A 26,631-nucleotide genomic window follows, 5' to 3' on the forward strand; every position below is an offset into this window, starting at 1 on the left:
GAAGCTCAGCTCCAGGTCCACTTGCCGTTGCTAGTTGCAGGGGGCACAGCCCACCATCCCTTGCGGGAGTCGAACCGGCAACCTTGTGGTTGAGAGGACACACTCCAACCAACTCAACCATCCAGGAGTTCAGCGGCAGCTCAGCTCAAGGTGCCATGTTCAATCTTAGTTGCAGGGGGAGCTGCCCACCATCCCTTGAGGGACTCAAGGAATCGAACTGGCAACCTTGTGGTTGAGAGCCCACTGGCTCATGTGGTAATCGAACCGGCAGCCTTCAGAGTTAGGAGCATGGAGCTCCAACCGCCTGAGCCACCGGGCCAGCCCCTGTGATTCAATTTTTTTAAATTATTGAGGCTTATTTTATGGCCAATCATATGGTCTATCCTAAAGAATGTCCCATATGCACTTGAGAAGAATGTGTGTTCTGCTACAGTTAGGGCAAGTGTTTTGTTGGTGTCTCTGAGTTCTAGTTGGCTTTTAATGTTGTTCAAGTCTTCTATTTCCGTGTTGATCTTCTGACTAGTTCTATCCATTATTGAAAGCGGAGTGTTAAAGTCTCCAACTATTACTGTTGAATTGTCTATTTCTCCCTTTAGTTTTGTCACTTTTTGCTTCAAGTACTTTGGGGCTTCATTTTACCCCAAATTGACTCATTTACCTTTTTTATAAAATGTCTTGTCACCTCACACCCATCAGCATGGCTACTATCAAAAGAACAGAAAATAACAAGTGTTGGTGAAGATGTGAAGAAGTTGGAACCCTTTTGCACTGTTGATCAGATTATAAAATGGTACAACTGCTATGGAAAACAGTATGGAGAGCTTCAAAAAAATAAAATAGAACTATCACATGATCTAACAATTCTACTTCTGGGTATATTTCCAAAAGAATTGAAAGCAGGGTATTGAAGAGAGATAGTTTGCATGCATCACTCACTGTAGCTTAGAGATGGAAGCAACCCAAATGTTCAATGGATGAATGGATAAAAATGTGGCAAATACATAAATGGGATATAATTAAGCCTTAAAAAGGAAGGAAGTCCTGTCACATGCTGCAACATGGATGAATCCTGAGGACATGCTATGTGAAATAAGCCAGTGACAAAAAGGAAAATACTTATATGATTCCAAGTATATCAGGTGTCTAAAATAGTTACATTCACAGAAGCAGAAAGTAGAATGGTCTACCAAGAGCTTGGGAGAGTGGGAAGGATAGTTGTTCAGTGGGTACAGAGTTTCATTTTTGCAACATGAAAAAGGTCCAGAGATCTGTTTCACAGTAATACAAATATACTTAACACTACTGAATAATGCAAATATACTTGACTGAACTATACACTTAAAAATGGGTAAGCTGGTAAATTTTACGTTATGTGTCTTACCACAGTGAAAAACAAAGTGTCCTTTGTCTCTAATAACAATTTTTGTCTAAAAGTATATTTTGTCTAATAATAGCATAGCCACTTCAGCTTTCTTTTGATTACCTTTTGGGTGGTATAACTTTTTCTGTCCTTTTACTATCAACCTGTTTGTAACTTGGCATGTAGAGTGTGCCCATTGTAGGCAGAGAGCCTATAGTTGGACCATGTTTTTTAATTCCATTCTGCCACTCTCTGCCTTTTGTTTGTACTGTTTAATCCATTTATAGTTAGTGAATTACCAGTAAGATAGGGCTTATGACTGCCATTTTGCTGTCTGTTTTATATAATTATTTTACTATTAGTTTTCCTGAGGATTACAATTAACATCTTAATTTATAACAATTTAGTCTGGATTAATACCATCTTTTTTTTTTTTTTTTTAATTTTATTGGAGAATATTGGGGAACTGTGTGTTTCTTCAGCTCCAAGTCGTTGTCCTTCAATCTAGTTGTGGAGGGCGCAGTCTTCAGCTCCAAGTCCAGTCGTCGTTTTCAATCTTTAGTTGCAGGGGGTGCAGCCCACCATCCCATGTGGGAATTGAACCGGAGACCTTGTTGTTGAGAGCTCGCGCTCTAACCGAGCCATCGGGCTGTCCATGGATTAATACCATCTTAATATTTTTTTTTAAAGATTTTTTTTATTGGGGAAGGGGAACAGGACTTTATTGGGGAACAGTGTGTACTTCCAGGACGTTTTTTCCAAGTCAAGTTGTTGTCCTTTCAATCTTAGTTGTGAAGGGTGCTGTTCAGCTTCAAGTCGTTGTCCTTTCAGTCTTAGTTGTGGAGGGCGCAGCTCAGCTCCAAGTCCAGTTGCCGTTTCTAGTTGCAGGGGGCGCAGCCCACCATCCCTTGCGGTCCCTTGCCATGGTTGAACTGGCAACCTTGTGGTTAAGAGGATGGCGCTCCAACCAACTGAGCCATCCGGGAGCTCAGCGGCAGCTCAGCTCAAGGTGCCGTGTTCAATGTTAATTGCAGGGGGCGCTGCCCACCATCCCTTGGGGGACTCCAGGAGTATGAACTGGCAACCTTGTAGTTGAGAGCCCGCTGGCCCATGTGGGAATCGAACTGGCAGCCTTCGGAGTTAGGAGCACGGAGCTCCAACCGCCTGAGCCACAGGGCCGGCCCTAATTTTAATATTTTATAAAAACTTTGATAGTATGTATCTTGATTTCTGCCCCCTCCCTTTGTGCTGTTACAAATTGCACATTTATATATTGTATGCCCACAAACGTTTAAAATTATTTATTAATATAATTGAAATAATTACTTAATGCAGTTTCTTAGATGAAAAAAGTTACAAATATAAAACACATTTAGACTGTATTTTTTATTTAGTTAGGTAGTTACATTTATTTGTGTTCTTTATTAAGTCAGTGGGATTCAAGTTACTGTCTGCTGTCCTTTTACTCAACCTAGAGGATTCCCTTTAATATTTCTTGTGGAGCAGATCTGTTAGCAAATAAAATTCTAAACTTTCAATAATAAAAGACAAATTTTGATCAAACGTGTTAGACCTGTCTTTCTATTCTTTCTGTCAGAAAGGATATTATTAAGTTGAACCTTATGAAACTGACGTTGAAACATGGGTCTGTAGCACAGCTTATGCATTTGAATATTACATTTATAGAAATTCTAAAAACACCATCTTGTTCAGTCGCCAACAAAGTTTACTTAAAGCTGTCGTGGATCTTACAGCTGTAAGGTAGTTAGATGAATGCTCATCAGAGCACTAGCATGCATAAGACTGGGATTATAAAGCTGACTTCACACGAGTAATTTATCAGAAATAGTGCTAGGGAAGTTCAGGTCGAAACAGTTGGAGATTTACGGGTTTTAGGAGTCTCTAAGGCTGCTGTAAACGTGTTTTTAATGCTTTTTTGGATAGTAGTTATTCGGTACCATATAACAATTTATTACCTCTTCATTGCTCTGATTGTGATCTGCAAATTCAACATATTTGTTACATAATTAGTAGGTTGGTATCAAGAGGATATATTTTTTGGCTGTTTTTTCTTTTCCTTGTTTTGAAGGATCTTTAGATGCTAAACTCGCTGTGGCAATCTGTTACCCAAACCCTTTGCAGTATTCTATTTGTGAGAGTAACTATCAAGGCCAAACCATCCAGATTTCCTGATTTAGTTTAATTGACTCAAGTGCCAAACTGTAGAAGGGTTTTTTTGTGTTTTTTTTCCCCACTACAAGTTGTCATACTCAGTACTTTTTGACTGGACAAGGGTGCAATTTTTTGTAACAGCTCACAGAAACATATGACCTAGTGACTTCAAATACACTTAAAAGGACGGTGTCCCTCTATTAAACATAATACTTGAATACAATTTTTGGTCTTCTGATTAGATAGTAAATGTTTATAAAATCAGTGAAACTGATTTCAATTCATCATTAAGCATATTTGTAGGGACTCTAGTTCAAGGACCTTAATGATATGTGTAATTTGTAGATTTTACTTCCCCAGTTTTTATAAATGACCTTTTTACGTGCTTTTCTATTAACCTGTGAAAGGAGAAGAGTGTCTTTGTATACCTAATAACCTCTTAACCAAGCACTTGACTTCAAACCTTGCCTCAGGTGCCTCAGTGCTGAACCCAGGATGGAAGGAACCCGTCAGTACATCAGCTATTTCCTAGTTGATGTGTGGACTTAGAACGCCGTATTAAACCATGTAGGAAAGCGCTCTCGACCGGTTCTTTTGAGTGATGCTGAACCGTGTTTATGAACACCACCCCTCTCTCCAAGGACAGTCTTGGCAAATTTTTCATTGTTTTTCCTATTCTGAGAATTCCAGATCATATCTCACAATTACTCTCTGACTAGTATCATGTATTTTTATCTCTCTATGGAGTCCCTTGCCTTTTACCTCAGAATACAGTACATTACTCTTAAATTATCTTCATTTGCGTCTCCAATCTCATGAAACTGCTGTTGAGTTTCCTTACTTCTATATGAACATCAACCACTGTATCCCTTTTCTAACTCCGCATTTAGCGGCTGACTTCTATAACCTGAGCTCTGTTTTTGGTGTTCCTCTAAAAGCAGTGACTGCTCCCCACAGCGCCTTTTCAGTCTATCTTCCGGTATCTCCGTTTTTGAAGTTTGGTTCATAAAATAATATGTATGTGAGATGTGCTTTTGCAAACTACACATTACTGCTCTACGGTCACTCTTCAGGAGCTGTTGTTCCTACCTCTCCCTGCCATTTTTTCATTTTTAGAATTTTTCCATTGCATTTAGTATTGTTTAGCACTATTTTGTTTTCTTGAAACCTTATTTTGTGCTCTGTGTTATTCTTCCTCCTGCTTTTTCTATTCCTGTTTTATCTGACTTCTTTAACTGTAGTTGTATCCCAAGCATTGAGCTTTTGGCCTTCCATTCTTAATTTTAAGTTCACTCCCACCAACCTAAAAGAGTTTCTCTTCTATTACCATGTAACTTTCTCCCAGATCTCTGTATCCAGCCTCTTACTACTGTCTTAAATATTAAATCCTAGTCGTTGTAAGACATTTTTATTTTGTGACTCCTAGGTCTCAACATACCGTTTTGAAAACTAAATTCGTGTTAGGATATTTACATAAATTACGTGAATTAAAAATCCCTACTTTGCTTATGTACTTGATTTCTATGGGTACTTCTAAGCCTATCTCTTCGTAGTACTTTTAAATCTCCACCCGTACCTTCACACCTGCTGGACTCTGCTAAGCACGGCCCACCCCCAAACCCTCACCTGCGGCTCCCCCCTTACCAGACCTGCTTCCTTTCAAAATGCCATTTTCCAAAATTGACTTTTGGGCGTCTAACCCTGCCCTAATCCGGACTTACATTTTCATTCTTTAGATGTCGCTCAAGAAGTTCTTAAGAAGAAAGTAATCCAATGAAATACATTCAAAAGATAACGTGTTTTGTGCTGGGAATAAAATATTCACGTGCCAGCCTTGAAGTAGCCAACAGGAAATATAATCAAATAAATAGGCAGAATTACGTAGCATGATAAATGTGGTCATGGTTGATGGTCAAGTTTGTTATTCCCACCTCAGTGTTGTTTGGTCCCCAGGGCTATCAGGAAGCAGTCCCTTTCCATTTGTCAAGTACTGTGGGAAGGCCGGTGCTGCTGACCAGCCTCTCCTGCCTGCTTTTCTGGGGAGAGGAGAGCGGAGAGCTGGTGCAGTGTGCTTACGGTTCCGCGCTGTGTTTCTGCACAGTCCATTCATTGTGTCCCACAAACCGCTTTCGGATTGATCTTGCTACAATTGTGTTTTCAACTTGGCTTCACTGCCATTAATGTTGGTTCTGTGTTAACGTTTCTTCAGCTAGTGTATACAGTTTATTCTCCTGCTATAATATAAGGCAGTAAAAGACTTTGTTTGGGGACAGCTTAGCTCCTCAGTAATATAGTAGGAGAGAGTAAACTGAACATCTGGGTTGAATATAGTTTTAGTCACTATGTTAACTTTTAATAAGAGCAGCCATGAACAGTTGTTGATGTGAAAATAGTTTCACTCTTTGAGACTGGAATCTTTGGGGGTGGTTGCGAAGGGGAATCTTTTTCATATAAATTTTGAATTGCAAATTGTATGTAAGATTGTAGAAGAAATTGGCTGAAGATTTATACTACCTTAAATATAGTATGGTGGCAACTTGCTAGATTTCTTACACATTATTTGTGAGTGTTCCAACATATAATGGTTTGTTAGTAATAACAGGAAGTAAAGTAACTGGATTCTCAGACTATGTAATTTTTGGGGGCCCAGAATCTGCATTTTAATGGTGTTCAATTATGTGGTTCAGCCATAAATTAAATGGCAATAGTTTTAGCAAATTTTAATTCTAGCAAGAATTGGAAGGCCACTGTTTAGAGCAGATTTTGAAAAGCTCTGGAGGCAGGACACTTTCCCCAGTGTTTTATTTAATTTGTGCTATGCTCAATGAAAGACAGTTATTGGAACCTACGTAGAGAGAGATTTAGCGTCTTCAAAGTTCACAGTAGTTGGCTTTGATTTATAATGCTAAGAGAATAATTCAAAATGCTGATATCCTAATCGGACATAGTTCCAAGAGAGATTCATACAGCAAAGAATAATTGAAGGCAGTGTGGAAATGTGTGGCGTGTTTTCAGCGGAGGGATTCTGTTGGCACTCAGGACCTAGATGTGTGAACTGCACAGTCCAGAATTGCTGTGCCCGTAATGCCAGTAACCTCGAGACCCCTAATCAGGGGTTATTGCATCTGATTGGAACAGAAGTCCAGCCTAGTAGCTTATCACGGACAGGCTTGTTTTCCTCGTATGAAAAGTGGTCTAGAGGCAGAATGTGCGTAACTGGTCCGGGATCCGTATTGTGATCACAGTCCTGGGCGAGGCCTCCTGTCTTAGAGCCCCCTCCTTGGAGACCCCTCCCTCCTCACTGTTTCAAGATGGCTGTTTGAGAAGGCAGCGAGAGAGCAGATGTGGCACCTGCATCAGGAAAGCAAAACTAGAAATCCCAGCAGACAGCTAAGTGGGTCTCATTGTCCATGGCTGAGATACCTGGTGAATCCTCTTTGCAAGGAAGACTGAGAAAAATAGTCTTTAAGTTGGCCGTGCTTCCTGACCCAGTTGGGGTTTTGTACTGAAGGAGAAAGGAGAGAATGGACGTTGAGTAATCAGGTACCAGACGCCGTGTGACCATGGTCACCAGTAGAGTTTCGAAAGGCCCTGGGTCCATTGCAATTTATTCTTAACTCTCCAGCATCACCAACATAAGTGTGAATGCATGTGGACCCACCCCCAGGAGGTTCCCTTAGGCCCCTTTCGACCATGTCATTCTGTTTTTCAAAGGTTCTTGACGCTAATTAATAGCTAACTCCATTCTCAGGGGTGAAATTTAATGATTTAATTTCCTGGTTTATTTGTAGTTGCTTATGACAGATAGATTTAGATTTTCTTTTACATTCCAATAAATGTCTTTTAAAATATTTTTGCAGGCTTTTCGTTTTGTAGCATACTGTCACTGTGTTGCTGCATTTTGACTGCCATTTTTAAATTTTACACAGGTGATATTCTTGAATTTCATGGTCCAGAAGGAACTGGAAAAACTGAAATGCTTTATCATTTAACAGCACGATGTATACTTCCAAAATCAGAAGGTGGACTGGAAGTAGAAGTCTTATTTATTGATACAGATTACCACTTTGATATGCTTCGGCTTGTTACAATTCTTGAGCATAGACTGTCCCAGAGTTGTGAAGAAACCGTAAAATGCTGCCTTGGAAGATTTTTTTTGGTACACTGCAGTAGCAGCACCCAGTTACTCCTCACACTCTACTCACTAGAAACCATGTTTTGTAGTCACCCCTCTCTCTGCCTTCTGATTTTGGATAGCCTGTCAGCTTTTTACTGGATAGACCGTGCCAATGGAGGAGAAAGGGTTAACTTGCAGGAGTCCGCTCTGAAGAAATGTTCTCAGCTCTTAGAGAAACTTGTCAATGAGTATCGCTTGGGCCTCTTGGCAACAACACAGAGTATCATGCAGAAAGCCTCAGACCAGGCTGAAGGGCCTTGCTCTGCCTCCAGCCACGCCCGCGACACCCACGTGGACTACATCCCCTATCTCTGTAAGGCGTGGCAACAAGTGGTAAAGTGCAGACTGTTTTTCTCCAAAGACGATTCTAAAACCAGTAACCAGTTTGCTTTAGTTTCACGTCATTTAAAAAATAACAATTTAAAAAACCATGTTTTTATTATTGGAGAAAGTGGGGTTGAGTTCTGTTGATATCGTATGTATCAAAATAATCTTGTAGGATATTATGCAAGTTTTAAGAAGCTTAATAGGCAAAAGTGATTCAGTTCTTAAGTTTTACACACTAAGGGAATGAACTTAGCAGAATGGATTTCTTAAACTAGAACAGTACAACCTCAGAATATTCTGTTCCTAGGTCATTGAAGATTAATCAAAGTGATATTAACAATTAAACTGTATATTAAACTTGTTTTAAAACACATTTCAGCCTAAATAAAGTACACTTTTATGACTTTGTGTCCCATTTCTGGAATTCCGTTAAGTACTTTTTTGTTTACGGAGGTTTAAGTGCATTTCTGGTTCTTCACATGTAACTCCTTTAGGGAGCTATGGCTTTGGAGAATGTTTCTGTAGAGTGGTTATTTCTGCAGAGGGGCAAAAACAAGTAGTCTGCCCTCTGCCTTCACACCAGGAACCATAGAAAGTTAGAACATTTTAATCTGAGTTAGTTACGCTGAATTCCAAGATGGAGTTCATTAGTTGGGTTTTTGTATGATTTTTAAAACATAGGGAAATGAAATCCCCATTCAAGGAATTCTGTAAAGATAGTTTTGAAATTTCCATCACCTCCTGGTTAAGTGATAGACAAATGCTATATTAGAACGGTAAGTTACTAGCATTTTCTTACCCATTTAGAATAGTCCTGACATGCCCTGAAATGAATTGGATCGTTTTCAGCTGAGAGCTGGGGAGGCTGTCTGCCCTTTGGTCCAGTGACTGCCAGATGGGGGGAGCATGCACCTCAAGGGCACAGAAGGTCAGGTATTGTGGTGGAGACAGACAGGTGTAGAACTATTTATACGTGTTCATCCAAGAAAAGATTAAATTACACCAATATTTGATATTCAGACTGACCCTGGCCCTTGTTCAATCTATATGTCAGATTGTCTTCTGTCACATACATACTCGAGGTGTCCCGCGGGAATAGCAGCAAGAATTGACAGTGGAGTTCTTGTGGGTGTGTTCCTTTATGTCACCTATTTAGTTAAAGCTGTCAACTCTAAATTTACTTATCTAACAAAGATTTTTTTAAGGGATTAAAAAAGAATCCTGCAAAGAAACCAAGACTGGAGATAGTGTTCTTCATAATACAAGAATGTGGCAGCAGATGTGGCATATGCTGTTTGTGCCCTACCGTGTACCCTGGGCCTCTCGCTCATCTGTGGGTTACAGAACCCAAGGATTTCTGAAGGGGTCTTCCAGATGCCAGGGCCTGCTAGGCTGCGTGGGGGCCAGCCCGGGCGGTCTTTAACCAGTGAGGGTCAGGATTTGGTCTGTAAGTTCTCCAGCCTCCTCCCCCTTCAGTGAGAGGACACTGAGTTGGTTCTCAGTGCCCCCCCCCCCCGTGGGATTGATCCCCAGTTGCTTAAAGCAATAATCTGTTCATTGACACACTGTTTATTTACCTTGCACCCTTTGCTCTCACTTCCCCACTCTTACGGGGCCCCCTGGAATTGTCTCCCTAATGAATGACAAATCCTTGTCTAGGAACTATTTTGGTTGCAGGGTGAGGAGGGGACCAAACTGTCAGAGGACAATAAAAAGTCATCAACTAGCAGCTCTTCTAGGTCCAACATCTGCTCTTCAGCCATGTTGTGAGATTAAAAATGGTAACAGTCAGATTGGCAATCAAGTGAAATTACGTTAGATCACATGACTGTCACTCACACCCATGCACCTGCATGCCCTCTATAAATGTTATTTTGCCATTAATGTAATTTCAAATATTTTTAAATGTTATGTATTTTATCTATAGTTCATCCTTTTTCAATTTACATTTTTGTGTATATTATGTGCAACACATGTCACACATAAGTAACTTGTAAATATTCGTATTTTGGGAAATTGTGCTTATTTTTCCCCCTGATAAGAGTGGGTGGTCATTAAGATTCAGAATCTTTTGCTGTACTCTAGAGTACTTCTCCTTTTAGCTGTTAAGAAAAGATACGACAATTCAGTTACCTTCCCTATTAAGCTCTGCACTCTGGTCGTGTGTGTGTGTGTGTGTGTGTTTTTACAGATGTATATGAAAAACTTAGCAACTTAGCAGAATTCTAGCCTTGGATATGACAGGTTTTTCCATTTATCCTCTATAAGTGAAGTGTTAATTTAATGGACTGTTCACAGATTTATAACTTATTCTTTGGGAACATGATTAAAAAATCATGAATTTTTATATTAACTTAAATTATCAATTACATATTAAAGTATCACACCAAAGACTTAGTTATCATAAGAAGATTTGTTATCCAACGTGCTGGAAGGAGTTAAGAATCCTGGTTAATAAAAAATTCTTTTAAACTGAAAGTTATACCAATGGAATTTCTTGAACACTGGAAATTTTAATACTTGTGAAAAGAATCAGGCGTAAGAAGAAAGATTGAAGTGGCACATCCCAGGTAGCAGATACCAGCAGTGTTGGATAGAATTAAAAGAATAATGAGAGTCATTACACACCTTAGAAAATTTAACCCATTTGCCTCTGAGAAAGAAAACAAAGGGTATCATAAGATATTTTTCTTACAGGTAAACTCAAGATAATTGTGAGAATCCAGTAAAAAATGCATATGGAAGATATTTCAGAGATTCATCTGATGAATGCTGTACAAAATTAAGATAGTGCTTACCTTATTACTTCCTTTGTATATATAAAGTTTTCAGCTTTCAACCATCAAATGCTGTATTATTAATACCATTAAAAATTTTTTGAGTCAGATCGCTCTGTTATCTGAGATTGAGGGTAAAATAAAGACATTTTCAGATGAAAAAAGAATGGAGAATTTATAACCAAAATAGCCCCATAAAGGAACTTCTAAAAGATATACTTCAAGGAAGAGGAAAATTATCCCAGAAAGTCTGGGATGTAAGAAGTAACAGTAAAGATAATAGTAAGCACGTAAGTAAATCTAAAGAAATAGTGATAGTATAAAACAATAATGTCTAATTTGCTGGAGGAAAACACAATGTAAAGTAAAAATTCTAGATAACTAATTGCCTGGAAGCCTAATGCATGTAAGGTTGGAAATTGAAATGGTATCAGTCTAATGATTTTGTATTCTGAAGGAGAGTAAAGGTATGGACAAACTTTAGACTTAAGTATGAACTTGACAATTTGAAGAGCTGCCTTTAAAAGAAACAGTGCATGTTCCAATAATGTATGTTGAGGAGACAGAAGGAAAAAGGGGATGGGGGAGGAAGAACAAATAAAGACAAAGGAGAGAAAGTGGATAAGACAAAGAAGCACTGAATAATATGGTAGCGATAATTCCAATTGTAAATGGGTTGAACTGTTCTGTGAAAAATTGTGGTTCATTAGACTAAATTTTTAACAATCCACTATATGCTTTTTAAAGAAATGAATCTAAAACAAGAATATTTTGAGAGCCTCAAAAGCAATTTTCTCAAAGCAATTTTGAGAGCCAAGAGATACCAGAGAAATACTGAAAGGAAGCTCCTGTAGCTGTGTAGGTAGATTTTATAGTAAGATTTTCTGTTTTAACGCAGATGCTACACAATGATCAAAGGTTTGATTCACCCTTTAAGTTTATACGTGCTCAGTAAGACAATTTCATAAACTATAAAGCAAAAATTTAGAGAACTACATGGAGAAATTGACATCATCATCATCATGGTAGTTATTTTCATATACCTGGGAGATCATGTAGATAAAAAAATCAGTTAAGGACCTACAATCAGAACACAAAGTTAAACTTAAATAAACATGTAGAACTATGAGTACAAAATATACTGCGTACAAAATATATGTAGAACTCTGAATACTCTTTTAAACACAAAAAGGAAAATTTATGAAAACATTACATGCTATGAAAAGACATCATCAAATTTCAAAGAATCAGTGCCATGCAGATCATTTCACAACCAATGCAGTTGTCAGAAGGCAACAACTAAAAGGATAACTGAAAGATGCCAAGTGTAGAAAAAGTTCAAATTTCTAAATAATTAATATGTCAAATAAGAAATCATTTGAAATTAGAAAATACTAACATATGACTTAAGTTAAAAAAACAGTAAACTGGGGTGTCCAGCTAGCTCAGTTGATTAGAGTGTGGTGCTAATAACACCAAGGTTGCCGGTTTGATCCCCATAAGGGCCACTGTGAGCTGTGCCTTCCTTAGGGAAAAAAACAAAAACAAAAAAAACAATAAACTGAAAGGACATTAAAAAACACAGAAATTACTGAAATAGAAAACAACATAGGAACAACAAAATCAAGTGACCAGAGAAAGCTCAAATAAACAGTTTTAGGAATGACCTAGAGGACATAACTAAATAGAGCAGAGATTTTTTTTTAAAAAAAAAGATTTTTTATTTGGGAATGGAAACAGGACTTTATTGGGGAACAGTGTGTACTTCCAGGATTTTTTCCAAGTCAAGTTGTTGTCCTTTCAATATTAGTTGTGGAGGGTGTGGTTCAGCTTCAAGTTGTCCTTTCAGTCTTAGTTGTGGAGGGTGCAGCTCAGCTCCAGGTCCAGCTGCCGTTGCTAGTTGCAGGGGGCGCAGCCCACCATCCCTTGCGGGAGTCGAACCTGCAACCTTGTGGTTGAGAGGACACACTGCAACCAACTGAGCCATCTGGGAGCTCAGCGGCAGCTCAGCTCAAGGTGCCGTGTTCAATCTTAGTTGCAGGGGGCGCTGCCCACCATCCCTTGCGGGACTCGAGGAATTGAACTGGCAACCTTGTGGGTGAGAGCCCGCGCTCCAACCAACTGAGCCATCCGGGAGGCAGCTCAGCTCAAGGTGCTATGTTCAATCTTAGTTGCAGGGGGCAGAGCCCACCATCCCTTGCGGGACTCGAGGAATTGAACCGGCAACCTTGTGGTTGAGAGCCCACTGGCCCATGTGGGAATCGAACCGGCAGCCTTCGGAGTCAGGAGCACGGAGCTCTAACCACCTGAGCCACCGGGCCGGCCCGAGATTTATTTTTGAATATTAACATATCAATAAATTTGAAAACTGAAACAATGGACACATCTTACCAAAATTATGTCAAAAAAAAACAAAAATGAAAAATACTATAATCTTTACAAGCTTTGAATCAGTAATTTGAACTCTCCCCACAGTCATTTAGGGGGACTTCCAGTAATAAGAGGATATGTAATTGAAACAAACTCACTTGCTAAAAGTAAAAACAAAACAAAAACTGGGTAAGATACAAACATTTCAAATGTTAAAGAGCTAACCAGTTAATGAAGAATTATTTGGTAAAGATCCAGCAAAGAAAGGAAATCCAGATGTCACTGGCAGGAGCTGAGAGTAAACAATGCTTTTCTTGGTGTCACTGTTGGGGAACCTTAGTAATCACACCCCAGAATCACAGGACCCTGAATGGTGGTACCCTAGAAATAAGGGTGAAATTGAAATAAACCAGCCCTTGCACAGACTGCAGCTTGGACTCTCATTATGTGGGTGGCTAAAAAAAAAAATCACAAGACTTAAAAAAATCATTTAAAAAATGTATTTACAAAATGTTGAAAGTGGGGAAGTATAGCTGAAACAAGAAGAGCAAAATATCGGTGGTTTAAATCTGAGTGATGGGTATATTATGTACTCAGATTTTTAGTGCCTCCACGTACCTACCAAAACAAAAATTTTCTCTGGAGGATGGTAATATCATCCTGGGCCTCAAATTATTTCTAAAAGTGAATTTTAAAATGCATTGTCCAAAATGCGTTCTAAAGTAACCTGACTCACCAAAAGACAAGTCTCTGTGAGTGAGAAACTGCAGAAACAGATGACAGCCCCACCCACCCAGCAGACACGCACAGGTCATACAGATTTAGAATACGTGGAAAGAACATATGAGTTGGGAGTGTGGGTAAATGGAATTAGTGTTTTAAGGTCCTCACGTTGTCTCAGAGAAGGGAAGGTATCAGTTAACATTAGACACTGACAAAGAGGTTGCATCTTACTCTTTCTAGAATAACCACTCAAGAATAGGAAAAGGATATAACTTTAAAATGAATAGAAGAAAAATAATGGGACGATTTTTTAAATCTAAGGAGAAAAAGGGATAATACAGTAGAACAAATTGAAAGAACATGATAAGATGCTATTTTAAAGAGACAGCTAACAAAGTGCAGGAAACTTAATATTAAAGAAATGAAAAGATCCTTCATTAAACAAACAAGAGAAGGCTGGTATATATATATAGTAATATCAGACAAAAGATATTAAGAAGCTGGAAGGTATTTTTTACTAAAGGTAAAATTTCAAAGCACCAGGATAATACAAAGTTTACAGAAGTATAAGAGGAACAGATAATTTCAGAATCATGATTGGAGATTTAATACCTGAGTAATTGGTAGAAAAAGTAAAATGAATAAGGATACTGAAGATAGAACAGCATGATCAACAAGCACCACACTACCCATCCAGTGCAGAATACATGATTTTCTAGCATGCTTATAGCATTTTTTTTTTTTTAAGGAAGGCACAGCTCACAGTGGCTCATGAGGGGATCGAACCGGTAACCTTGGTGTTATTAGCACCACGCTCTAACCAACTGAGCTAACCGGCCGCCCCCCTTGTAACATTTTTTAGTGATCATTTACTGGGCCATAAAGCTGTGTGAACAAAATTTAAAGGATCGAAATCACAGAGTAAGTTCTCCAGTGACAATACAATTAAATCAGAAATCAGTAACAAGAAAAAAGAAAGAAAATCTGCATATGTTTCAAAAGTAAGGAATAAACTTCAAAATAAAACATGGATTAAAGATATCACAATAGAAAATACAAAATAGTTTGAACTCACTAATGAAATTCATATCAAATTTAAGAAGTATGGTTAAACCAATACTCGGGAAAATTATAACCTTAAACCCTTTATGTTAAAAGGAAAAGCTGAAAACATGAGGTAAATAAGCATTTACTTAAAGAAAATGAGGACCAAATTAAATCCCCTTCCCCAAATAAAAGAATTGAATGATAAAAGAGTAAATTAATAAAATAGAAAACATGTAAAATTGGATCCACAAAGCCAATTGTTGGTTCTTTGAAATGGCTAATAAAATTGATAAACCCCTGGCGAGATCAATGAGGACAGAAAAGGGGACACCACCATAGATTCTGCTGACCTTCAAACTATGTTATTAGGAATAACTTTATGCCCCAAATTTTTGAAAAATGGTAAAACGGGCAATTAATAGGAGAATAGAGCTTATTAAAACCAGCACAGGAAGACATTTTAAAAGCCTGAATAGTCTATTAAGAAAACTATCAGAAATGTGAAGACCTAAGGAAACTACAAGCTGTGATGGCTTCACTAATGGGTTCTGCCGTGTTTCCCCGAAAATAGGACCTAGCCGGACAATCAGCTCTAATGCGTCTTTTGGAGCAAAAATTAATATAAGACCCGGTCTTATTTTACTGCAGTATGAGAGCGTGTCTTAATAATATAAGACCAGGTCTTATATTAATTTTTGCTCCAAAAGACGCATTAAAGCTGATTGTCTCGCTAGGTCTTATTTTCAGGGAAACACGGTATCAAACATTTACGGAAGAGCTTTATGTGAGCTCTTTCCGAGAAAAGACAAAAAGAATGAGATTTCAATTCCTTTTATCAGGCTACCAACACTTTGATGCTAAAACTGGACAGAGACATTATAAGGGAAATTACACGCCATTCTTATTCATGAACATGTATGTGAAAATTTCAACAAAGTATAACCGGGATACTCCTTCATGGCCAAATAGGATTTATCCCAGGAACACAGGTTGGTTTAACATTAGAAAATCAGTCTACTTTGTCACATAAACTAGATTAAAGGGGGAAAAGTTCACATCATACCAAACAATGCAGAAAAAGGTAAAAATACCAAAAAAAATAGTTTTGTTTTGCTTCACATTGGAACTTGACAATCTGATTCTTAAATTTAGTAGGGGAAGGAACCATGAATGATAGCCAAGACCTTTGTATTAGTTCAGATCTTCCAGGAGGCAGATGCTAAAATGTGGTTAGAAGTGTAAGATGTGAAAGAAAAAGGGAGGGAGGAGGGTTAGGCCGGGAAAGCTTTCAGACTCTGATGCAGGTCTGACAGCTGGAGACGGGGGAAGGAGGGGGTAGCACAGAGAACCTCAGACTGGCTGCACAGCTGTGAGAACACCTGGGCCGACCAACCGGAGCTCCAGTGCAAAGATCATCTGTAGAGGGGCCCACATTCGTCAGGCCGTCGTACCCCTCCTCTGCCTGGGAAGAGCATGACCTCCCCTCAAATGCTACAGCAGATCCAGAAGGTGAAATGAAGCTGGAGGCTGTCAACTAACTCCACCCATTGTGGCAGATTCGCTTGCAAAGGCGGATCTGCAAGGCTGCCCTGTGTTCTCAGAGAAGACTGATGTAGGGAGGCTCGCCCTGTTGCATGGAAAGGTTTGTATGCAGAGTGATTAAGGTTGTGTGTTATTAGTACAGGGATACACAGAACAGACTGGAAAGCTCTGGCACAAACCCCCACGTGTAGAGCTTCACATACGTCAGAAGTAGCAAATCATGGGGAGGATGGACTATTCAAATCATTGCAGCAAGTATGGACGATGATACAGAAAAACATGTAACTGGATCGTAATATATATATTTTAAAAATCCATAAAGACAAATGTAAAAGCAAAACATTAAAAACTACGGAATTAAAAACTCATATTAAAAACTACATATGAGAATATATTTGATTTTGGGGTAGGGAAGTACTTCAAACAGACACAAAAAGCAACAATCATAATGGAAAAAAATAAATTTGATTACATCAAAACTTTGAATTTTTATTTGTCAAAAGATACTGTAAACAAAGTGAAAAGATAAGCTACAGACTAAAAGTATATTTGTAGTTCATGTGACTGTTTAATATCCAAAACAAACTTCATATAAAATTATATGTATAATGTGTATATCTTATTTGTATGAGTGTATATGTTGTACACTCAAATCAGTAAGGAAAAAATGAATAGAAAAATGGGCAAAACATTCAGAGCATGTCGCAGAAGAAACAAGAGTGGCCAGAAGACATGAAATGAGGTTGAGTCTCATTGCAATTGGAAAATACAAATTAAGGTCTCAGTAAGATATCATTTCGACTTGGATGATGGAACCTCAGAGGAGGACAATATGAAGGGCACCGAAGGTGATGTAGAACAAAGAGAATAGTAACTCAGTGCTGGGCCCGTGGAACCCCGCTCCCCGCCCCCCCAAGTACCCAACTAATGAGGCATTGCTTTGTAAAGTTAAACACGTGTATACCTTTACTCTGCTGGATAGCCCTGAGAAATTCTTGCTTCCATGCATCAGGGGAGATATATAAATATATTTATATTGCCATTCTTTGTACAAACTAAAGGAATACGTCAGCCATCATCCCACCATCCTGAGATGTCTACCATTAACATTTGGAGTACCTCATTCTAGACTGTCCTCTATACATTTATACACATTTTTTGAGATAGTGTTTTACGTTTTTGTTTTGCTTTCTATTTTTCCCCTCTTACTGTACATACTGTTTTATGCTTGTTTTGTTTCCTTAACAATGTGCTGTGGACATCCACATTTTCAAAGCTTTGTACACCATAGTTTACTTAAACCACCCCTCCACTCCTATTGGACAAATACATATATATATTTTTATATATATATATATTTTTTCCCCCTCATACATACAGCTTCGTAGTAGTCCAGTTCTTTCCTTTAGATAAAGAAAGTGATACTGCTTGGTTAAAGGATGTTTACTCTTTTGAATTTTCAGTACATTAATAAACACTGCTGATGGTTGCAGAAAAAAGCAGAACCAGTGAGCGGCAAGGTCACCTCCTGCACAGCTCAGTCCTTGGACTTTTCACTTGTCTGAATCATGTGTTTACATCTGGCAGAGTTTGTAATCTGCAATTTCAAACACTTGCTAAACTAGAGAGGTTCTTGACCATACCTGTATTAGCATGACAGTAACATGAGGTTCAGGTTTCAACCATGATGGGAACTGCAAATGGTATGGTTCATGTGTGTGCTAACAAGTCATTCAGATTTCGGAAGTTTGCTTTTGTTTTATGTAGATATGTCTAAGAATATCGGTTAAATATTTAGAGTATTCTTAGCCTGATATATTACATTGCAGCTGAAGTCTTGAATTGACATGAGTTAACCTATACATCTTTAAATATTTGTAAAATTGTATTTTGTATGAGCCTGTAATAAATGACCATATTACAGTTCAGAAGCTGAAAAGTGTAGTGAGAGTTGCCATGGGAACCTTAATATGACATTCCGTCGCTTTCATTTAAATTTCATTTTTAATATTACATTAAAATTTTTGCATTTAATGGATAGATATTTGAATTAACATTGAAGTGACCTCTTTAATATAAATAAAAGAAATGAAAATGTGATTTTTCTTCCCATGAACAAATGAACATATAATCCAAGATCTTGTAGAAATAACAGCACTTGAGTTTTAAATTGTTAGATTCCATCAATTTATTTTGAAGTTTCTTAAAGGATCTCTTTGAAAAGATTAGGAAATATTTATTGGTAGTTACATAATTCATGTCTGTACATTTCAAATATGGTTCAGAATTTTCTGAAGGCTATTTGGGGGCAATTTCCTTTATTGTGCTTTAGTTTATTCTTCTGTATTTTTATGACTCAATGACCTCTGATTCCTTTCCTGCCTCTCTATGTTCATTTGAGTGTCCTAACCACTAATAGGGTGATATGCTTTATCTTACTTAAAACAAAATACTAACTGTATTACCAAATACTACGTGTTCTTCTATTTAAGTTCATTGTAGAAAACTCTAACGTATGCCAGAGATACAGGGTATTGCTTTTTATTACAAAGGATTCTTGACTATACGAGAATATTTACATATAAGATTCTGTGAATAGTGCGTTTAAAATTGAAATGTATAAAATGTGTCGACAATAGAATCTGTGACTGGAGGGAGATCTCAGATGTCAGGAGTCTTCGATTCTCTCTGATGCATTCCAGCCAACTAGGTCTGTGACTGTGCAAATCATTTCATCTCTTACAGATAAAACAAAAAGACTGACTTAGGATCACTGGGCTTCTTTTCTACTTACATACTCCCTAAACGAAATTTGGAAAATTGTATGTCACCTTACATCTTCTGAATTGACATTCAGAACTTTAATTCATAAGTGTAGATATTGGCAAGAGGTTTGATTTCTGACATGTTGACATTTTAAAATAAAACGTGTATTAAATATAGCTAATGAAATGTATATATCACAGCAATTTGATACCTACAACCCATCTTTTTAAATATAAAAGTGAAGCTTACATTAACACTGTGTAATTCCTCTTATGGGGAAAGTAGAAAGTATGAATAGAATAGTGGTTGCCAGGAGCTGGCCGGAGGGAGACATGGGGACTTGTTTAAGGGGGAAAGAGTTTCTGTTTTGCCAGGAGCTGGCCGGAGGGAGACATGGGGACTTGTTTAAGGGGGAAAGAGTTTCTGTTTTGCAATTTGAAGAGTTCTGTAGGTTGGCTGCACAGCTGTGTGAACGTACATCACACTCCTAAAGTGCACACTTAAAAGTCGTTAAGATGGTCAGTTTTATTTATGTGTATTTTACTACAATTTTAAAGTCAGAAATAGATTTTAAAAATAAAGCTTGTATTTAATAGTCAAAATTTTTACATTATTACTGGTTTCCTAAATTTGTATTCCCATTCCTCTCCCCTTTAGAATTTTAATCCAGTATATTTTTTATGTTTGAAAGCTCTTTACTGACTTTGTTGGCCCAATCACGTGTCTGCAACAAAAATATGCATATAAATTTAAATTAGCAACTGTTTTCTCCTGTGACCTCAAAGTTTTAAGTATTGAGTAATTATTATAGTTAAGTAGAACACAACTGCTCAAAACCTAGCTATTTCCAATATTGATAAATAATGGGTAACAGTAAAATGCGCTGGAACTCCATTTCTTAATGAGATCTGTTAATTAAGTTGAATATAATGCGTACATACTGTGTTTCCCCGAAAATAAGACCTAGTGGGACCATCAGCTCTAATGCATCTTTTGAAGCAAACATTAATAGAAGACCGGTCTTATATCATGTAAGACCCGGTATTGTACTGTATTATATTATATTGTATTATATTATATTATACCCGGTCTTCTATTAATGTTTGCTCCAAGAGACGCATTAGAGCTGATGGTCCAGCTAGGTCTTATTTTCTGGGAAACACGGTAGTAGGACTGAATAAATGAGCAGAATTAGTTATCAGTCACATTAGGAAGGAGACTTGCCCCAGTTAAAAAAGTAAATATGGATAAAGTCCAACAATCTCAAAGTCAGTGAAACTGTAAGTCTAACATAAAACACTAACTCACCTAGCGTATGTGTTTCTTTCCTTTGAAGTGGAGAAGTCCATCTGTCAGAAGTAACCGTGGACGTTTTCATGCCTCATCCTTGGAGCCAGGCAAAGGACACGATGCAGACAAGTCACAGCCATGCTGAGTGAGTTCTTTCCCATCATCAAGAGCCCTGAAAATGCGCTTTGTCACAGATGGCATTTCCCAAGGTGATATTTACAAATCCTGAGTGTTTTCGTTCCTGGATGGATGGGTGGGAAGATGGGTAGGTGGATAGGTAAGGTCCCCAACCCTGGCCATTTTATTGCCTGGGTGAAGTAAGCCTCCACTGCCTTCAGTATTTTGAACTGGTGCCTCTTTACTCACATGATATTCTTCAGAAGTTAGACATTTTTCTGAATCATCAAAGATGTGTGAGAGGTCATTAAAAGAACTGTTTTCTCGCCACTGACCCAGTCTATAAGATATGTCGCTCTTAATGAGCAGGAGAGGGGAAAGCATGAAACCCTGCCATGGGTTTATGGTTTTGATTAAAGGAATCCTCACAGACACCAGTATTTCAGATTGATCCCCACCCCTGCCCCCACCTTGCTTCGTGTATGTGTGTGTGTGTGTGTGTGTGTGTGTGTGTGTGTGCACGCGCGCGCCTGTGGGGAGAGGTCTCAAAAGAGTCTGTTTCCAGGAGCAGCGTACGATAATAAGTTCTGCCGAGGGTGACAGGTATAAAATGAAGGGGAAGACTTGCTTTTATACAGTGGGGGTATCTCGTGATGCTCTCTCGTCACAGAGAGCTGTCGATGAGCGTTTGCAGCAGCCAGGGCCCATCCAGGCAAGCGGCGTGGGATCCTGGGGGGGGGGGGGAACCACCGATTCCAGTTACACACGGAGGCCGGCCTCCGTGGCACACACTGTCTTGGCTTCATGAGATGACTGGCCGGTCCCACTAAGATTACGCTTTCATTTCTGCCTGTGGATGTTGGTGTCGTAGGGGGTCTGAGGGGATCTAAGTGATGCAAGGGGGTGACTGTACCATGCTGTCTCGTGCCCACAGAAGCCCACATGTCCATGCCCGTTTCACACACACACACACATGCTCACACTCACACACGCTCACACTCACACTCACACTCTCTCTCTCGCTCTCCCTCTCCTTGGTCACTTGCCTTCAGGACTGGAGCGGCACTAGCAGTGGCTCCTGTTCCCCACGGGGTTGTAGTCCGCTCACAGCTGCAGCCATAGCCCTACAAACTGTGCAGCCCCATGGGCTGACTGACCGTGCAAGGCCGCGTGCGGTGCCTGCCCGCCGGCCTCCCCAGTAACTGCTGGAGAGGCCCGGGAGCAACCTGGCAGTGTGGAGGTCAGCGCTTGGGCTGACCCTGACTGAGGAGGGCGGGAAAGGGCCACTAGCCACTAGCCTCGCCCTAGCACGTACGATGTCTTCTCTTGCTCCTCCCACCCCCACCATGGAGCGCTCCGGGGTGCCTGGCTCTGTAGGAACGGCCTGCAGACACCTGTGGGGGCAGCCGGCCTGTTACGGTGTGTGCCCCTGTGGATGCTCTCCTGACTCCCCCTCCCCCAACTACTAAATTACTGGCATGTAACCTTCACCTCGTTCTTTTCCTGGGGAACATCGCCTAAGGCAGTGCTTATGGAAACATTTTTCTCTATGTCTATGATTAATTCTTTAGACTAATTTCCTAGAATTGTTGTTGCTATTTAAAATAGGACCATTTTTTCAATTTGTAAATAACTGTATGTTTGATACTCTGATTTTAAAGTCATATATGTTTATTGCAGACATTTTACAAAATGAAGGAAATTAAGTTATATTAACTTTATCGGTATATATCCTTTCGGATTTTTTCTTAAGTGTTATATTTATAATACTTTAAAAAATGTATTTCATGAGTTGAGTCCAGAGTTTCTCATAAGAAAAAAGTATATATATTGGCATAGAATTACATCAGTGTTAAATGAGACCCAAAGTTATCTGGAAAGAAGCAGGAAAACAAAGATCCTTTTTCTCTTTCGGTTTTTTTTTTTAATCAAAACTGGGACCATACTGACTGACAGGCTTTTTATAACGTGTTTTTTTGTCACTTACTATTTTGTAATTTTTTTCACACCATTAAATTTTATGTGATTACAATTTTTAATGCCACATGATATTTCCATAATTTATCCAAGAAATCCTCAGTTGTTGGATGTTTCTTTCTTTGCTTTTTCCTTTTAAAAATTGTTTTGAGTGTTTTGATGACATTCACGTAGATACAATCTTTATACCACTGTCTAATTATTTTCATAGGATAACTTCTTCACAGCGGAAATGCGTTTCTGAAGGAAAGGTGGTACCAGTTTCAGTTCCCAGTAACTCTACAAGGGCTCTCATTCATACTCGTGCTAATCGTGAGTATTTTACCTTTCTTTAATCGTTGTTGTGCTTTGCCATGCAAAATGGTGTCTCATTTCACTTTGTATTACTTTGCTTTTTAGTAGGCTCAAATACAATTTTGGATGTTCATTGGCCATTTCTATTTCTTCCGTGGCTTGTCCACAGCATGGGTCTGCTTTTCTGAATATTTTTATCTCAATGTGTCGCTTGTGTTTGCTTATGGTAACAGATATGTTTTTCTACATAACTGGAGCCATTCTGAGGAGAAATACCATAGCAGCCTTCATTTATTCACAGTCATTGCTTGTGGAGAATTTTCGAGTCAAATGAGTATTGACTTCTCCCAGGCCCTTTGTCCATGAAGTCTTTCCCCGACTTGCTCTGTCGTGTCTGAATACTTGCCCTTCTTGGTGTGTCCCCACCTGTGTGCTGACACATCATTCCCGCTTTTTTGTAGTCAATGTTCTCAAAGCTACTTCCCCTAATATATTATTAGGTTGGTGCAAAAGTGATTGCAGGTTTTGAAATTATTTTTAACCTTTTAAATTGCAATTACTTTTGTACCAACCTAATACAAGGTTTTGGAAAGCAGGAACAATATCTTATTCCCATTAGTACAACTCAGGGCCAAAGAAGGGATCTGGCAAATAGTACATATTCAACACAAGGGGTCGAATTGATTTGTTAGCTCTTTAAATAACAATGCTTTTAGATTTGAAAATATTTTCCATAGATGTGTTTTTGTATTATATATTTGCATATTTTCTTGAGCAGAGATTATTGAAGGACAACTTAAGATTTTTGAAAATAAGTTAGACGAAGATAATTTATAGCCTTCAGAGGTTTATAGTGGTCTATTGTAAACAGCGTAGGTGCTTCTGGATCACGTATTGCTCTAATGGTCTCTCTCTGCTGATGTGTGATTGTGTACCCAGCCTTCCCCAGGTGAGCACGAGTGTTAGAATTAAGTCTAAAATTGGAATTAAATACCCTGTAAATGGATATCTAGGTTGGTTCTCAACTGGGTTCCAGATCACGGAGGTTGCCATGACCTCGTGCTCATTACTACTCACTGGGACAGTTGTTCCCTCCTTCTCTGAGTCTTGTCATTACGTAAATCCAGTCATGTTTTCTCCAACTACAGAATGAATACCTGCTCTGACAATGTTCTTTTATACTCGGGACCGTGTCCTCTGCATTATAAAGATCCGCAAACTTCTAGTGTGATGTCGGGCCTCTGCCATCACATTTTGAAAGCCTCATCTGAGTGTCAGAAAAATTATTTCAAAACTTAGGATAGAACAAGAGATTACTGGGTTTCCTTCCATGTACCGCCGGCCTTGCGCCGTTTCTGGACTATCCATTGACTGGGGTATTTGAAGGCTCAGTAGGAGAGAGGTTCATTTTTAGGTTCTTGTTCAGTTAGAGAGGCAAATACTTTCTGTCCAGTGAGAAAGCAAACCCCAGAGGTGGTGGCTTATGGCCCTGTGGGACACTGACTGGTTTTATACCTAACTGACTAATCGTGTCCTAACACTGCTTTATTAAGTAGTTATAAACACCTAGCTCTTCAACTTCTCATTAGAACCCAGTCTTTTGCCATTTTCCTCATTCACTAATGAGTGAAATAAAATATTTGGCCACACTTTCATTTTGTATTTGTATGAAATCATGTTTTTAACCTTTTGAAAATTGTTCTTTGGCATTGTGGGACACCCCTTATTTTTACCTGCGCCTCCAAGCAGGTTAGGTTGATTAATAAATAAAAACATACACTACTACTACTAAAAGTAAGCCGACTTGTAATCAAATCCCAGCCTTTCTTTTTCCTCTTTCTTCTTCCATTTTGAGTACTTTCTCTGCTTGAAACCTAGAAAAGATGGGCTAGAGCGCTCTGCCAGAATCATTTTTTTAGTTAACCCATCTGCCAACGGCGTTTATTAAGCGCCGTGTGTGAAGAGCAAGGGACTGGAGGGCACGGGAACACACAATGAAAGCGGGATGTTGCTGCATAATTTCATGTTACTGTTTTCAGATGGAATTCTGCTTGGCCAAAGCAGGAGGGGAAAAAAGCATGAGGATAACGAAATGAAGCTGATACATTATTAGCATTTTGCCAGAGAAATAGACAACCCTTCCTGCAGCATTAGCTAAGTTGTCCAGCGATGGCCGTTTTTCTTTACTGGGTGGTGAATACCCTAGTAAGACGAACAAATTTCAAATCCGATCTCTGGGTTTCTTTTGGGGAAAGCACCGTGAGACTGTGTCTGAGGGAGAATATTTCACTCAAGACAGCTGCTGATTCCATCACATTGTTAAGCTTGGACTGAGCTGCAGCACCCAGCTCGATCCTACGTGCTCTGTGGAGCCCACGGTTAACTTCTGCACTCCTGTCTGTGTCTCTCATTTGAGACTCATCCACTCTCTTGACTGTTATTTTTATGTGCATGTCTTTCTCCCAGTCGAGACTGTGAATTCCTGGAGAACCACTTTTACCTCCTATACTTTCATATCCTTCATAGTGTTTGTTACGTGGTGACCATTCAGTAATCAATAGCTGTTGGTCGGTTCATAGAGGAACAAATTACTCTTAGCCAACATAGGTAGAAAAGGTACTGTAGCCTGACTTTTCAAAAAGACAGTCACATTCATTGGCAAGTGATACAGTTTACTTCTCTGGATAATCTTGAAATAATGAGTCTAATCTGCTCTAAGCATATTTCAGCTATCCACACCCACTATTGTTTTCTTTATACTGCACTATGCTTAAAATTGAAGTTGTATTTATGTAGCAGAGGACTTCTGAAACTGTTCTTGAAATGTCCATGTAGTGTTTAAATTTGATTCATCTAATGAAGAGCAAGATGTGCACAGGCAAAGAACAACTCTAATTCCATATAATGACAAGCATTTTACATTTGGTTGAATGTAACATTTATTACAGCAACATGCCTGTTTCTCACTGCAGCTAGCCGTAGCGTAAAATGGTCTCATACGTGGGAATATTAGAGTCTAACAGGGTGACATCGGGATTATTACTTATTTTAATGGTAGCCGGTCTCTCAGTCACAAAAGTGAAGGTTTTGTAACGAATGTCTATTCGGGCACCGGCGTGGGGAGGGAGGTGGGGGGGAGGGGTAAAGTGCCAAAATGGTGCTGAGGGAGGAGAGTTAGTCTAGTTAGAGAAGTCAAGAAAGGCTTAAGGAGGAAAGTGGCATTTGAGCTGGGTCTTAAAACAGTTGTGAAAGTCTTGGTCAAGAGTAGATCCAGATCTTTTCTCCCCCTGATAGTCAAGTAACCCTTCTAAACAAAAATATGTCATATTAATAAGCAGTGATAAAATTTTAATTATTAACTAGTTACGTAGAACTTTATGGATGTAATGTGATGAGCATTTTTTCAAATGGAAAATACAAAGGGAAAAGATAAGTAGACAAATAAATAAGGTGTCAAAGCTTAGTCATCGTGGCCTCAGTGGCCAACGTCTTCTTGTTTGGATCTCTTGAAGGCCAAGCCGTTTTCCTAGTTGTTGGCTCTCTTGAAGGGATAACTAAGAGATTGAAAAAAAACCCAAAATTTTCTTTAAAGGTATATGTTTGGTCTTACCAATCCATAGCTTTTAGAATTTTGTTGTCACACAATTCATTAAACCTCATTGTATTGCTTTTTAAAAAAAAAAGAAAGAATA

General features: G+C 38.9%; 1 protein-coding gene across 3 annotated transcripts in view; it reads left to right on the forward strand.

The window, feature by feature from the left end:
- Nucleotides 1–26,631, forward strand: part of XRCC2 (X-ray repair cross complementing 2) — a 90,686-nt gene that overhangs the window by 14,579 nt on the left and 49,476 nt on the right. For 2 of the 3 annotated variants that reach the window (XR_004422190.1, XR_004422191.1), the window contains exons 3-4: nucleotides 20,598–20,696; nucleotides 22,857–22,957. Coding sequence is in view for 1 of the 3 variants with exons in the window: in XM_033099139.1 (XP_032955030.1) it covers nucleotides 7,462–8,180 (719 nt within the window). In the remaining 2 variants the exon portion in view is untranslated. Of the gene's footprint in view, nucleotides 1–7,461; nucleotides 8,411–20,597; nucleotides 20,697–22,856; nucleotides 22,958–26,631 lie in introns of those variants that run through there. The other variant, XM_033099139.1, reaches the window with a different exon arrangement.

This window comes from Rhinolophus ferrumequinum, chromosome 26 (assembly GCF_004115265.2).
Source record: "Rhinolophus ferrumequinum isolate MPI-CBG mRhiFer1 chromosome 26, mRhiFer1_v1.p, whole genome shotgun sequence".
In the NCBI taxonomy this organism is placed as follows: Eukaryota; Metazoa; Chordata; class Mammalia; order Chiroptera; family Rhinolophidae; genus Rhinolophus; species Rhinolophus ferrumequinum.